The 12,905-nt window shown below is 46.5% G+C and overlaps 6 protein-coding genes across 6 annotated transcripts; 1 reads left to right on the top strand and 5 right to left on the bottom strand.

Moving 5' to 3' along the window:
* The first annotated feature begins 1,950 nt into the window (after positions 1-1,950).
* DFJ58DRAFT_759876 (uncharacterized protein) lies at positions 1,951-3,044 on the top strand. The gene is made up of 3 exons (XM_041388378.1): positions 1,951-2,690; positions 2,745-2,951; positions 2,994-3,044. Exon 1 carries the CDS (start codon positions 2,139-2,141, stop codon positions 2,682-2,684), a length of 546 nt encoding a protein of 181 aa, XP_041250050.1. The 5' UTR covers positions 1,951-2,138; the 3' UTR covers positions 2,685-2,690; positions 2,745-2,951; positions 2,994-3,044.
* A 534-nt stretch (positions 3,045-3,578) lies between these two features.
* On the bottom strand, positions 3,579-4,313 carry DFJ58DRAFT_369277 (uncharacterized protein). The gene is made up of 6 exons (XM_041380076.1): positions 4,272-4,313; positions 4,117-4,214; positions 4,039-4,060; positions 3,953-3,988; positions 3,872-3,896; positions 3,579-3,818 (listed from the first exon to the last, which is right to left on the bottom strand). The coding sequence occupies exons 2-6, from the start codon at positions 4,150-4,152 to the stop codon at positions 3,701-3,703; spliced, it is 237 nt and encodes a 78-aa protein (XP_041250049.1). The 5' UTR covers positions 4,153-4,214; positions 4,272-4,313; the 3' UTR covers positions 3,579-3,700.
* Positions 4,295-5,499, bottom strand: DFJ58DRAFT_741554 (uncharacterized protein; the record flags this gene model as incomplete). Its single annotated transcript, XM_041387148.1, has 4 exons — positions 4,941-5,499; positions 4,868-4,881; positions 4,662-4,812; positions 4,295-4,615 (listed from the first exon to the last, which is right to left on the bottom strand). The coding sequence occupies exons 1-4, from the start codon at positions 5,121-5,123 to the stop codon at positions 4,295-4,297; spliced, it is 669 nt and encodes a 222-aa protein (XP_041250048.1). The 5' UTR covers positions 5,124-5,499.
* A 1-nt stretch (position 5,500) lies between these two features.
* On the bottom strand, positions 5,501-7,430 carry DFJ58DRAFT_759869 (uncharacterized protein). Its single transcript, XM_041388377.1, has 12 exons — positions 7,090-7,430; positions 7,015-7,028; positions 6,807-6,957; positions 6,497-6,756; positions 6,411-6,451; positions 6,339-6,357; positions 6,263-6,290; positions 6,189-6,210; positions 6,103-6,138; positions 6,021-6,045; positions 5,876-5,972; positions 5,501-5,826 (listed from the first exon to the last, which is right to left on the bottom strand). Exons 1-12 carry the CDS (start codon positions 7,279-7,281, stop codon positions 5,752-5,754), a joined length of 960 nt encoding a protein of 319 aa, XP_041250047.1. The 5' UTR covers positions 7,282-7,430; the 3' UTR covers positions 5,501-5,751.
* Positions 7,431-8,007: 577 nt separating this feature from the next.
* DFJ58DRAFT_910457 (uncharacterized protein) lies at positions 8,008-8,549 on the bottom strand (the record flags this gene model as incomplete). Its single annotated transcript, XM_041395186.1, has 3 exons — positions 8,008-8,233; positions 8,286-8,307; positions 8,363-8,549. Coding segments are annotated over 3 exons (435 nt in total), but the record flags the coding sequence as incomplete, so codon positions are not given.
* Positions 8,550-10,580: 2,031 nt separating this feature from the next.
* DFJ58DRAFT_759859 (uncharacterized protein) lies at positions 10,581-12,253 on the bottom strand (the record flags this gene model as incomplete). Its single annotated transcript, XM_041388376.1, has 10 exons — positions 10,581-10,818; positions 10,863-10,959; positions 11,005-11,029; positions 11,086-11,121; positions 11,171-11,192; positions 11,245-11,261; positions 11,395-11,435; positions 11,481-11,740; positions 11,791-11,931; positions 12,074-12,253. The coding sequence occupies 10 exons, from the start codon at positions 12,251-12,253 to the stop codon at positions 10,747-10,749; spliced, it is 891 nt and encodes a 296-aa protein (XP_041250045.1). The 3' UTR covers positions 10,581-10,746.
* Positions 12,254-12,905: the final 652 nt, after the last annotated feature.

The following is a 12,905-nucleotide window of genomic DNA, read 5'->3' as shown; positions in this document are numbered from 1 at the left end:
AAACTCCTAGAAGCCTTTGCACAACAGACAAAAACAACGCTCATCTTCCCTTCTGACATACTAACTGAGGGCTATGGCGAATTCTAATATCAATACAACTCTTGCGTGAGGCGTGCAGCTCTATACATCGTACAAAATTTATCATAACCCTGGATTGTTGATATGGCTATCTCAAACCGATATGTAATCTATCTTGTTTTTCCTCACAGTATAACTGTTGACGGATGGTTCAGCACAGAGAATGCTACCCTCATCTTGCATCATAATCGTGTGTCTATATACTGGACAACTTTAAGCTATACAACTGCCCGCTCGTGCTCGAGTTTGCTGGCTGCTGTCTTAAGCAGGTACCGCTGCCAAAGTTCATGGTGGTGGTCGAGTGTGCCGTGACACTACTCCTTAAGAATGCCGTTGTTCACATCCTGGGAACCTTATCGGAGTTGTACTGCTCCATATGTAATGTGATCCTCTGGTGAATAACCACCGGTACTTTGATTGTCACATTCCACGTTTACCAAGGGTAAGTGACCTTTGTGATCTTGTGGACTGTGTGTGATGCTACAAAGCAGTGTATTCTAAATCGAATTCACAAGCACACAGGAGCATTTCCTATATGGAAGTATCCACAGACGCTTCCCTTTTTCCGATATGTTGTCGGGGCATAATGCTAAATCGATGGCTTCAATGCATGTCCACAGGCCATCCTTTGTCTACCGCTTTGCTGCCCTGTCGCAAGTTATAAAAACCTCCCGTTGTTACCTCGTCCACTTCTCTCATTACTGCTCTATTTTTTCAACTTCGTCTTGTCATCTTAGCCACTTCATTTATTTGATTCATCGATATGTCTATGTGAGTCTACTCACATCTCAGTTCGATATCTTTACATGCTAACGATAGCTTTCACATCTAGTTCCTCATTTCACTCCCTTCAAACGCAAATCGATAGGTTGGTCTTCAATCTTGAGTTCAATGGCGGACTTCATCTCATCGTTTTCTTAGCGAGTCTATGCCTATTTCAAATGACCACCAGTCGCTCCCTGGCGACCTAGATTTTATTCAGCTTACCCAAGAAGACGTAGCTAACTTGGTCGCGGCTTACCAAAGCCAAAGTGATGAATTATCCCCCGAACTGCGCGCCCAGTTGGATGAGTACGTGCATCTAGCCCCTTCAAATCACTTACTCAAACTCACGGCCTTTGACAGATTGTTTAATAACAGCGAGGAATTACGTGCCTTTGACGAAAACGCGCTGGCAGGCCAAGCCGATGCTAACGTTAATGGGTAAGTTGATTTAATTAGCCTACCTGGGCCAAGCAACTCACATCCAACCACAGATCAAACTATGATGAAGTAGCAGCGCCGCAACAACTTGAAGGGTACGTGACACTCCAACAGAGTCCCCATCGTTACTTATTTGTTTCTCCAGGACTTCGGCCGATTTACAATATGTTCAATATCCTCAGGCGTCGTTTCCGACATTGGAGAATTTCACGACCCCAGTGGCTGATCTTCCCCAGTTACCCCACAATGATCCCACGCTTTACTACCCTCCGCAGCCCAATGTTGTCCCGCAAGCGCCCCCCCAAGGCGACGCGTGGCCCCAGCATGAATATGGCCATGGTTATTTCATGAACGGGCCTCCAGGTGCACATCATACGCAGCCCTCTGCCACACCGCAAGGCCCCGCATTGCCCCAGTATGAATATCATCCTGGTGGTGCGTATTATTCGCAGCCTTCTGTAGAAGTTCAAGCACCGCTGCAGGGCCACGCATGGCCCCAATATGGATATAATCCCGCACCCTCCTACCCTTACCAGCAACCTCAGACCATCGCGGGTCCATCCAACACATATTACCCCACCGCGACATTCCCTCAAGGTCAAGTTGAAGATGCTCCCTTGCAGACGGTATCTAGTGCGGGCTCAAGTGTAGAGCCTTCTTCCTCTGCTCTCGACGAGACGGCTTCTGAAAAGCCTCGCAAGCGTAAATCCCGCGAGACCTTTATATCCGTGGACAGTAGTTCAAGTTTGTCTGTTCTACCAACAACCCGCAAGCGCAGACGCCAGAACGCCGAGGACAATGTCATCAGCCAGGGGAAGTTTGGCCCGTACACGCTAGCGGACCCCAGTGCCACAGTCATGGTCATGCCTGTTCATGACCCAAAGCCGGTCAACATCAGTAGCCGCAGGTCCCATGATCCCCACGGCAATCCCCTTCGGACGAGGAGATTTGGGGTGATGGAACTGGATGATTCCTACCCCAGCGCGTCCGACAACGTTACGAAGGAGCCCTCATCAGAACTGATCTGCGTACGCTCATGCGATTGGACTGACCAGCCATGTGGTCTGTTCGTAGAGATGGACAAGATCCGGATCGAAGACCACCTATGGTGTTGGCATGGTGTGAAGAAACGCACTCCCTGCCAATTCGAAGATTGCTCGGACATAGGGGTAATGATACATTTGAGCCGTCACATCGAAAGCGTCCACTTTGAGATGTCCTACCAATGCCCCTACTGCAAAAGATCGTTGTCGAGGGTTGATTCTGTGGGTCGGCACCAGAAGGGGTGCAAGCCATTGCTTGCTAGCAGGGCGCATGCTGAGCATGGAGGGTACGATTTCTGTCTCCAAGGGTTGATCAAAATTGTCCATGGGTATATTGTCCCTGCCAAGAACGCGACCTAGGAATATGTATGTCCCTCTTTCCCTGCATCTATCGCTGCTACTAATTTTTCCGTACTCTAGTGTTGTCTCCAATTCTTGAAACCACTTCTCTCTATGATTAAAGACACTAGGTTCATTCTATTACTTGCATTCCTTTCGAATATTTCCTATTTTTGACTTGTTTTCCTCCCTTCGTTCTTGCTTAGTGCATCTTCTATATGCTTATTGGGTTATCTTTATTGCACATCTTTATCGCACGCTGGACGTAGCTGATAGATCGTATCCCACCATGGCGCTCGGCTTATCTTACATAGATATCTCGTATCTCGCCATGGAGCCTGGACCTTTGAATCGCATTTGTTATGAATGAAACATACATACTATGTTGCATTTGTGTCTTCCTTGACACTGCCCACGGTGTGACCGTTTGCCTATGAATTTATTATCATCCTTGAAAAATCCAGTGTGCATACGCGCCTGCTTGTGTACGAGACGCGTCCCACTTACTATATAGTAGTATTGGGGAATGTCAGGCCGGGATAGAGAAACCGGTAAAGCATTCATTTTCCGTATCCGATATTATGTCAGAAGAGAGTGACGTAGCCCTAGATACATGTCAAGTGATTAATTGATTCCTAAGTTGTGGCGCTTCACTTAAATTTCCTTATTTGGCTTCCAAATTCCAATTAATTTTGCCAGTCAACTTCTTGACGTTCACGAATGTTCTAACAACTTTTCGGCCATAACACGATGCTTATATATGTTACAGCCCACGCTTTATCGACTATCATGATGCAATTACGGGTCAGCCTTTCGACCTGGAGACTTGAGTACTAAAGCCTTGTGCTTTCAGAAGGGTTTCGATCTTCACCAGAGAAGTAACTCACTTCATCATGCTACGCATGAGCCGCTATCATTCAATATCCAGCGGTTTATCGTAAACCTCCTCCTCATCGTGTTTGAAAATCTCTGGAGAACCTCTGACTGTCTGGGTGACATTGATCACAACAGGCTCCATGTGACTTCAGTACACTGCATTACAAGATGATACATTTACGAACTTGTTGTTTGTTATGCCCACCACCTGGACCACTCAGAATGCTCATGCGTAAGTTTTGGTTCGTCACACTTCGAAAGATTAATCTGCCATTTAGCCTGCAAAAGCCTGAACTCGTCACGATGTCGCCAAATGAATGAGACTGACTCACGATGCCAGCAACGAGTTTCCATTCACTGCGGGGCAAGGCCTAGGTGAGTATTTCGAATATATACATTGTTCGGGCACAGACCGCTCGCAAGGATCGCATATAATCCAACCCATATGTCTGCGTGAAATTTAGTTCGTGGCGAAGGATAGAGATCTTTGTTCACTCACAATTCTGCTTCATTGCTAGGAACTGCACATTATTTCACAATCAGTTTAGTACTGCGTGTCCGAGAAAGGATCTCTTACGAAGCTCATGACAAGTACCGCGACCAAGCTCAACATAACTTCAGTCTAAACACGCCAGAATCGTCGTCTTTCCTCGTACCTGGTTATCAGCCCGGTTTCTACACAGTGATCGATTAGATGTAAGTCACATCTGGAAAATTGAGCACAGTGCTCACCAATAGTCCACAGAACCAAACGGTCAATCATGTTTGTCGTCCTGCAAAATGATTACAGCGGCACGAATTGGAAGTAATGTGGCTTGCCTTGGATATTGCGACCGCTGCTTCTTCAAGTACCACGCCATGGACAGGGTAAGTATCAGGTCACAGAGCACACGCGACGTGAGCGCAAGCGTGATCGACATGTTTTGATCGATTTCGAATACCGCAATGCTTGTCGTTTTGAAAGCTTGCACCGTGATCACGAGTGAGATAGCCTGAGCTATTGTGCAGAGTACCAGGGAGAGAAAGGGAAGAAGAAGTTTTTTCGAAACCTTCCATAGTCGAAAAGCAAAGTACGACTACGTGCAGGTGAGTATCACCATCAAATTCGACGAGGAATCCTACTTCAACGAGTGCCCCTGTAATTCCAGTGAAGAGGATAGTCGCGGCTGCTGCCAATGGGAGTATCTGAAGTTCCGAAGGGTCGTCGTATGCGCTGACAGTAGTGTTCCACAGTGTCGCCGATACACACATTACATGTGCAATTTGTGTTGCGCTATATAATAATTTGGCTGGTCTGGACAGGGAGTGATGATATATAAGCCACTTACAAGACTGCTGCTACCTGGGAAGATTACATCAGGTCAGTGATTCGTGTCTCATGCTCATGCCAGTTTCACTGACCGTGAACTTAATCGCTCGATGGTCGTTGGCAAAATTCGCATAATACACATAAGTCTGGACGACGAGACAGCCAAAGAGGCAGGTGTCAACAAGTGTGCCCAACACCACCGGTCCAACAATGATGGATGCATTGAATGCTGCGACTTCAAAAGACAAGGAGGTGCTAGAAGCGGTAGCATCCATGATGTGAGGTGGTATCCAGTCCACTTTCCCGACCCGTATTAAATCACCCGTCCATCTCTTTCACTCGACGCCAAGAGTTGATGCAAGCGACTTTGAAGTTACGCCGCCGAGTGCAACGGAAGGTAAATGGTCTAGATTCTAGTTCAGTAATAATATTGTCTGGCGACTCGTGGTTATCAATCCACTGACATTATTCAGCACTCACCGTGCTTGTCGTACTCTGGTCAGTAAACCTGTTTTGTCTGTGTGCTCGTCGCGTTTATATATACTGATATTAAGATTCTTGCTCTAGAGCATGACGGATGCGGATCACTTTTGACCGTAACAGACGAGCCTTAAGTAGCAGCTTGTCCTGGTTCCTTAAGCTAACGGGTACATCTTGAATAGCCGACCCGACGGCCAAGGCTTGAGACCGAGCAGTTGACACTCATTGAAATGATATTCGTGGTGAGTTGGGCAACTCGAGCTACCAGGATTTTGGAGGACTCCTTGAAAGAAAATTATCATTTGGCTCTACGTTTCTCGATGTTCCCGTGCGTGCATCCGAATCAGCGAATGGTAGTTGGTTAATAGCTTCATCATATAACGCATAAATTGTCGTTGTAGTCACTACCCCAGTTTCTCGAACCTAAACTTCGCCTTCATCGTATTTGAAAATACCTGGAGCGCTTCCGATTGTCTGCGTGACGTTGATCACAACAGACTTCGGACGACTTCAGTAAACCACATTGCAAGGCGACCCATCTACGAACCTGAGTTCTGCGGCTACGCCCACCAGATGAACTACTCAGAGTATTCATGTTTAAACTGTCGTTTGGCACGCTTCGGATGATTAATCTGCCGTTTAACCTACAGTCGCGTGAGCGCGTCACCAAATGACCAGTCAAGAAAGCTCACGATGCAAGCAACGAGTTCGCATTGACTAAGACGCAAAGACTCAGTAAGCGTTTTCGAATATGTGCATTTTGCGGACACAGACCAGTTGCAAGGTTTGCATATATTCCAATCCATATGTCTGGGAAATGTTCACTTTGCGACGAAGGAGAGATATCCTGGTTCACTCACAATTCTGCTTCGTTGCTAGGAACTACTCTTTCGCAATCAGTCCAGTACTGTACATCTGGGAATGGATCTCTTACGAAGCTCATGACAAAGACCACGACCAGGCTCGAGATAACATTAGCCCCAACACGCCAGGAAGGTCTTGCCACATACCTAGTTATAAGGCCAGTTTCTGCGAGGTGGTTGAAAAGATGAGTCATCTGCCACAAAGTGCACAGTACTTACCGAGAGTCCACAGAACCAAACGGTCAATTTTGGTCGTTGTCCTGTAAATCATTACGACGGAACGAATTGGAAGTAATGTAACGTACCTTGAAAATGTCGACGACCGTTGCTTCCTCAGGTACCACACCATGGACAGGGTAAGTGTCAACTCACAGACCAGACGCGAGGTGAGCGCAAGTATGATGAGTCTGTTTTCGTCGGTTTCGAATGTCACAAGGTTTGTCATAGCGAAAGCTTTCGCTGCCATCGCGAGCGCGATAGACTGAGCTAATAAACAGAGTGCCAGCGAGATAAGGGGCAGAGTAAGTGTTTTCGAAAGCTTCCACAGCCGAAACGCGAAGGATGACTACATACATGCTGGTCAGAATCTCCATCAAATTCGATGAATGATCTTACCTCTACCAGTGCCCCTGTAATTGCAGTGAAGAGGATGGTCGCGTCTGCTCCCAGCGGGAAGATCAACAGTGTCAGAGGGTTGCCGTAGCCGTTGACAACAACATTCCACAATGTCGCTGATACACAAATCAGATGTGCAATCTGCGATGCACTTTACAATTTGATTGGCTCGGGTAGAGCAGGGAGAAAGGCTACATAAGCCACTTACAGGATGGCTGCTACCTGAAAACATGGCGTCCAGTCAGCGACTCGTGTTCTAAATCCACATACTAGGATCACTGACCGTGAGCTTCATCACTGGGTGATCGTTGGGGAAATTTGCATAATAGACATAAGTCTGAACGACGAGACCGCCGAAGAGGCAGGCGTTAACGAGCGCGCCCAGCACTACTGGCCCAATCATGGTGTATACATTGAATGGAGGGAGTACGTTCCCTGAGGCAGTTACTAGGGTGCTGGGATCGGTGACATTCATGATGTAGTGCGTTAACTCGGTCCACTTTACAAGCCGTATTAAATGACCTGTCTACGTCTTCTATTCATCGCCACAGTTGATACAGGCTATGCCTCCATCACGAAGGTTTGACGTAAAACTTGTGCAAGAATTGAGTTCGGAGATTGTACTGTCTGGCGTCTAATAGTCATCACTTCAGGTACGATCCATGTTTCAGCACCCACTTGAACTTCTCGTTGTACATCATGATCGGCCGACGAATTCATCTGTTCGGCCGCGTGTTTATCTCGTTTATTCATAGACTGACATCAACATTCTGTGCATGTCAGATGGCCTGATCACTTGGACAATATGAATATGAACGGACTTAAATCTTTGGGCCATGGTTCAAATTTAATATATGAAATGTCCTACTACTTCCAGGCTGGTGGCAGTTCCTAACAGTTCCCCGCGCTAGTGGGAATATCTTGAATAACCGACCTCAAGGCATATTATAATATACATAGTTCACTACATACCTCTTTCAGACGAACCAGATGACGAGACGTATCCGCCAATAGGGCCGCCAAACCTAGGGAATTATAAAAAAACAAACCGACTCCCAGGCCGAGAATCCCCGTCGAAGTAATTTTCATGGGGAGTTGAAGATCCCGAGCTACCATGATTTGGTATCAAACATTATTTGATAACAAACAGGCCATGCCGTAACTATGAATCTTCTGCGGAGGTCACTGATGACGTGATGGTCCTCGGAATCATGGATGCTTTCAATCCCATGGAACAGCCATTCTGAGATTGTGTTCGCTTGGCATCGCGAGTCGTGATAATGAATTGATTGATAATTATAACACCTAGTATGCATGGACGACAAAGCTGAAAGGGTATCTGAAGTTTCGAAGGGTCGTCGTATGCGCTGACAGCAGTGTTCCACAATGTCGCCGATACACACATTACATGTGCAATTTGTGTTGCGCTGTATACTTTGGCTGGTCTGGACAGGGAGCGATGATGTATAAGCCACTTACAAGACTGCTGCTACAGTGCTACCTGGGAAGATCATATCAAGTCAGTGATTCGTGTCTCATGCTCATGTCAGTTTCACTGACCGTGAACTTAATCGCTCGATGGTCGTTGGCAAAATTTGCACAATACACATAAGTCTGGACGACGAGACAGCCAAAGAGGCAGGTGTCAACAAGTGTGCCCAACACCACCGGTCCAACGATGATGGACGCATTGAATGCTGCGACTTCAAAAGACAAGGAGGTGCTAGAATCGGTAGCATCCATGATGCGAGGTGGTATCCCGTCCACTTTGCCGACCCGTATTAAATCACCTGTTCATTTCTTCCACTCGACGCCAAGAGTGACCTTGCTCCGCAAGGTCATGTTCAGATGTCAGCCAACGTAAGCAATAGTCCGTGTGAAGAAAAATAATTTGTTGAATCACCTGACTTGATGGTTATCGCAAACTGAAGCACGGTGACCACTTGGCACTGAACAAGGAACAGTAAACCGCGTCGCAAGCCGCCGCCTTCAATACTCCAGGTCGGGCCCTATGGAGGAGATCGCTGACGCTTTCGATATTTCCTACAACTTCCGTTTCGAAGAACCGTAAGCACTATTACGTTCTCCATTTCTGGCACGTGATTAAAATATGATAGGGAGCCTCAGACTGAGATATCGAAAACAAAACATACTCTACCCTCGAAGAATCATGATGTATAAGACGATTGACGCTGCGTAGACGTTAGACCAATCAACGTAAAATCGCACAAGTAGTTATCTGAGTCTGATAATCTGACGGTGTTTCATATGCATATTGGCACCTTTCACAGGAGAGAGGTGCACATCATTCATGGATGCACTACGAATGTCCTCCGGTGTGATAACTGGGTCCACTGATACCGCCGGCGATGTTGTCCACTCATGCTGTGTTGTTACGTTCTGATTTCCGTTGTCTAACAAGCGCACAGAAAGAAACCGAAAGACATACACACAAGTTTAACCCTAGAGACGACATACTTCGTTGCAACACCAAGTCGCCACCACAGATCAACGTATGAGTATGATTGTCGATGATGTGACAGGGACAATGGTACGTTTTGTAAGGAACGTATTCACCTTAAGGGTACGTGCATACGGTTATCAACATACATGACAACTTAAAAACGCCGTACCTCACTCCCCTGATGGACAAGCTGTGGAAGAAGCTCCACGGATGGACAACGAAATCGCAAACTGGCCCATCCCGGACGAATTTGCACTGAACTTTGATAGCATCAAATACAATTTTCAAGCAGCACCCCTCCCTGTCTTCTATCAAGGCAACCTTATTGATCCCATCCACACCAATACCGCTCTCAACGGTTTCATCGCGGAGATCGAGTTCAGCGTGCGTCATTGGAAAATCCAAGATCATGATACTTTCCAAAAGCGTAATCATTATGAGGCTCGGTGCGGTCCACCACAATACTAACTAAAAACGCCTGCACGTCGACGACGACACAAATCAACCGGAAAATAAATAAAATTCACCGAGAGAATGACGCGAGTGGTTCGAAAGCCTAAAACAGGTACAGTGCCTGCAACTGCACTCATAGTTGTACTTGTATCTCGAAGCGTGTTCTATTTCCTATTTTTCTAGCATGTTTTCTGGGACCGTAGCACTATAGTACAACAGCCTTGTATTCCTGAATAAAATCGAGGATGAGAAAATTTGGTTGAAGCACGGGAATCAACCGGAGCAAGGTAAATAGTCGGCAACGCCGGTGCCTAGTTTGAAATTGCGCCGCCGAGTGCAACGGAAGGTAGATGGTCTAGATTCTAGTTCAGTAATAATATTGTCTGGCGACTCATGGTTATCAATCCACTGACGTTTTTCAGCACTCACCGTGCTCGTCGTACTCTGGTCAGTGAACCCGTTTTTTCTGTGTGCTCGTCTCGTTTATATATACTGACATTAAGACTCTTGCTCTAGAGCATGACGGATGCGGATCACTTTGACCACAACAGACAAGCCTTAAGTAGCGGCTTGTCCTGGTTCCTTAGGCTAGTGTATATATCTTGAGTAACCGACCCAACGGCCAAGTCTCGAGACCGAGTAGCCACCGATACTCATTGAAGTGATATTGGTGGCGAGTTTGACAACTCGAGCTACCAAGATTTTATTACCTTGTAATGTAGACATCTTTTGACCGAAACAACACCATCTTATATCATAATTAAACACGAGTCAGCTGCTGGAGACTAACGTCTCATGCAGTCAGTTGTCACATCAGATAACTTGAATGGGGAGAACGCCTGCAACAATGCGGCGTTGACTCCTTGAAAGAGAATAATATCATTTGGCTCTTCGCCTACATTTATCGGCATTCCTGTGTGTGCATCCAAATCAGCGAATGGAAGTTGGTTGGTAGCTTCATCATATAACGCATGAATTGCCGTTGTCGTCACTACTCTAGTTTCTCGAACCTAAACTTCACCTTCATCGTATTTGAAAACACCTGGAACACTTCCAACTGTCTGCGTGACGTTGATCACCACAGACTTTGCACGACTTCAGTAAGCCACATCGCAAGGCGACACACCACATCTACGAACCTCGGTTTTGCGGCTACGCCCACCAGATGAACTACTCAGAGTGTTCATGTTTAAACTTGTCTTCGGCACGCTTCGGAGGATTATTCTGCCGTTTAGCCTACAACCGCGTGAGTGCGTCACCAAATCAGTGAAGAAAGCTCACGATGCAAGTAACGAGTTCGCATTCACTGAGACCCAAAAACTAGGTAAGTGTTTCGAATATGTGCATTTTGCGGACACAGACCAGTAGCAAGGTTTGCATATATCGAAACCCATATGTCTGGAAATGTTCACTTTGCGACGAAGGAGAGATATCCCGATTCACTCACAATTCTGCTTCATTGCCAGGAACTACTCTTTCACAATCAGTGCAGTACTGTACATCTGGGAAAGGATCTCTTACGAAGCCCATGATAAAGACTACAACCAGGCTCAACATAACATCAGCCCCAACATGCCAGGATGGTCTTGCCACATACCTAGTTATAAGGCCAGTTTCTGCGAAGTGATTGAAAGGATGAGTCGTATCTGCCAGAAAGTGCAGAGTGGTTACCGAGAGTCCACAGAACCAAACGGTCAATTATCGTCGTCGTCCTGTAAATCATTACGACGGAACGAATTGGAAGTAATGTAACGTGCCTTAAAAATGTCGATGATCGTTGCTTCCTCAGGTACCACACCATGGACAGGGTAAGTGTCAACTCACAAACCAGACGCGAGGTGAGCGAAAGCGTGATCAGTCTGTTTTCATCAATTTCGAATGTCACAAGGTTTGTCATGGCGAAAGCTTTCACTGTCATCACAAGCGCAATAGACTGAGCTAATAAACAGAGTGCCAGCGAGACAAGGGGCAGAGTGAGTGTTTTCGAAAGCTTCCACAACCGAAACACGAAGGATGACTACATACATGCTGGTCAGAATCTCCATCAAATTCGATGAATGATCTTACCTCTACCAGTGCCCCTGTAATTGCAGTGAAGAGGATAGCTGCGTCTGCTCCCTGCGGGAAGACCAACAGCGTCAGAGGGTTGCCGTAGCCACTGACAGCAGCTTTCCATAGTGTCGCTGATACACAAATCACGTGTGCAATCTGCGATGCGCTGTACAGTTTGATTGGCTCGGGTAGAGCAGGGAGAAAGGCTACATAAGCCACTTACAGGATGGCTGCTACCTGGAAACATGGTGTTCAGTCAGCGACTCGTGTTATAAATTCACATACTAGGGTCACTGACCGTGAGCTTCATCACTCGATGATCGTTGGGGAAATTTGCATAATAGACATAAGTCTGAATGACGAGACCGCCGAAGATGCAGGCATTAACGAGCGCACCCAGCACCACTGGCCCAATCATGATGTATGCATTGAATGGAGGGAGTACGTTCTGTGGGGCGGTGGGATTGGTGACATTCATGATGTAGTGTGTTAACTTGGTCCACTTTTGCAAGTCATATTAAATGATCTGTCCACGTCTTCGATTCGTCGCCACAGCTGATGCAGGCTGTCCAGTTAAAACCTATGCCTTCAATTACAAGGGAATTGGCATAAATCCCGTACAAGAATTAACCTCGATATGGTTCGTCATAATGCTATCTGGCTCTCATGGTCATCATTTCAGGTACGATCCATATTTCGACACCCACTTGAATCGCTGTACACCGGCCGACAAATACATCCGGTCGGCGCGTTCATCTCGTGTGTTCATAGACTGACATTGAGACTCTGAACATGTCAAATGGTGGCATGATCACTTGGACGATAATGAATGAACTTTAGGTCCTGGTTTAAATTCAGCATATGGCATTTCCCAGCAGTTCCCCGCCCTAGTGGGAATATCTTAACCGACTTCAATGCACATATATATAGTTAACTACTACATACCTCTTTATAGTACGGCAGACGAATCAGATGACGAGAATAGGGCCCCCCGTCCCGAAGGAAAAACTGCAAGGTCGAGAATCCTCATCGAAATGATTTTCACGGTAAGTCGAGGAACTCGAGCTACCAGGATTTAGTGTCAAATATATAACACAAGACACACGAAAGGCAGGTTCATGCGATCAACA

The sequence above is a fragment of the Suillus subalutaceus genome (assembly GCF_016647625.1).
Source record: "Suillus subalutaceus strain FC151 chromosome Unknown DFJ58scaffold_5, whole genome shotgun sequence".
Taxonomy (NCBI): Eukaryota; Fungi; Basidiomycota; class Agaricomycetes; order Boletales; family Suillaceae; genus Suillus; species Suillus subalutaceus.
Note: the sequence above shows the minus strand (reverse complement) of the source record. Positions and strands in the feature narration are given on the sequence as shown.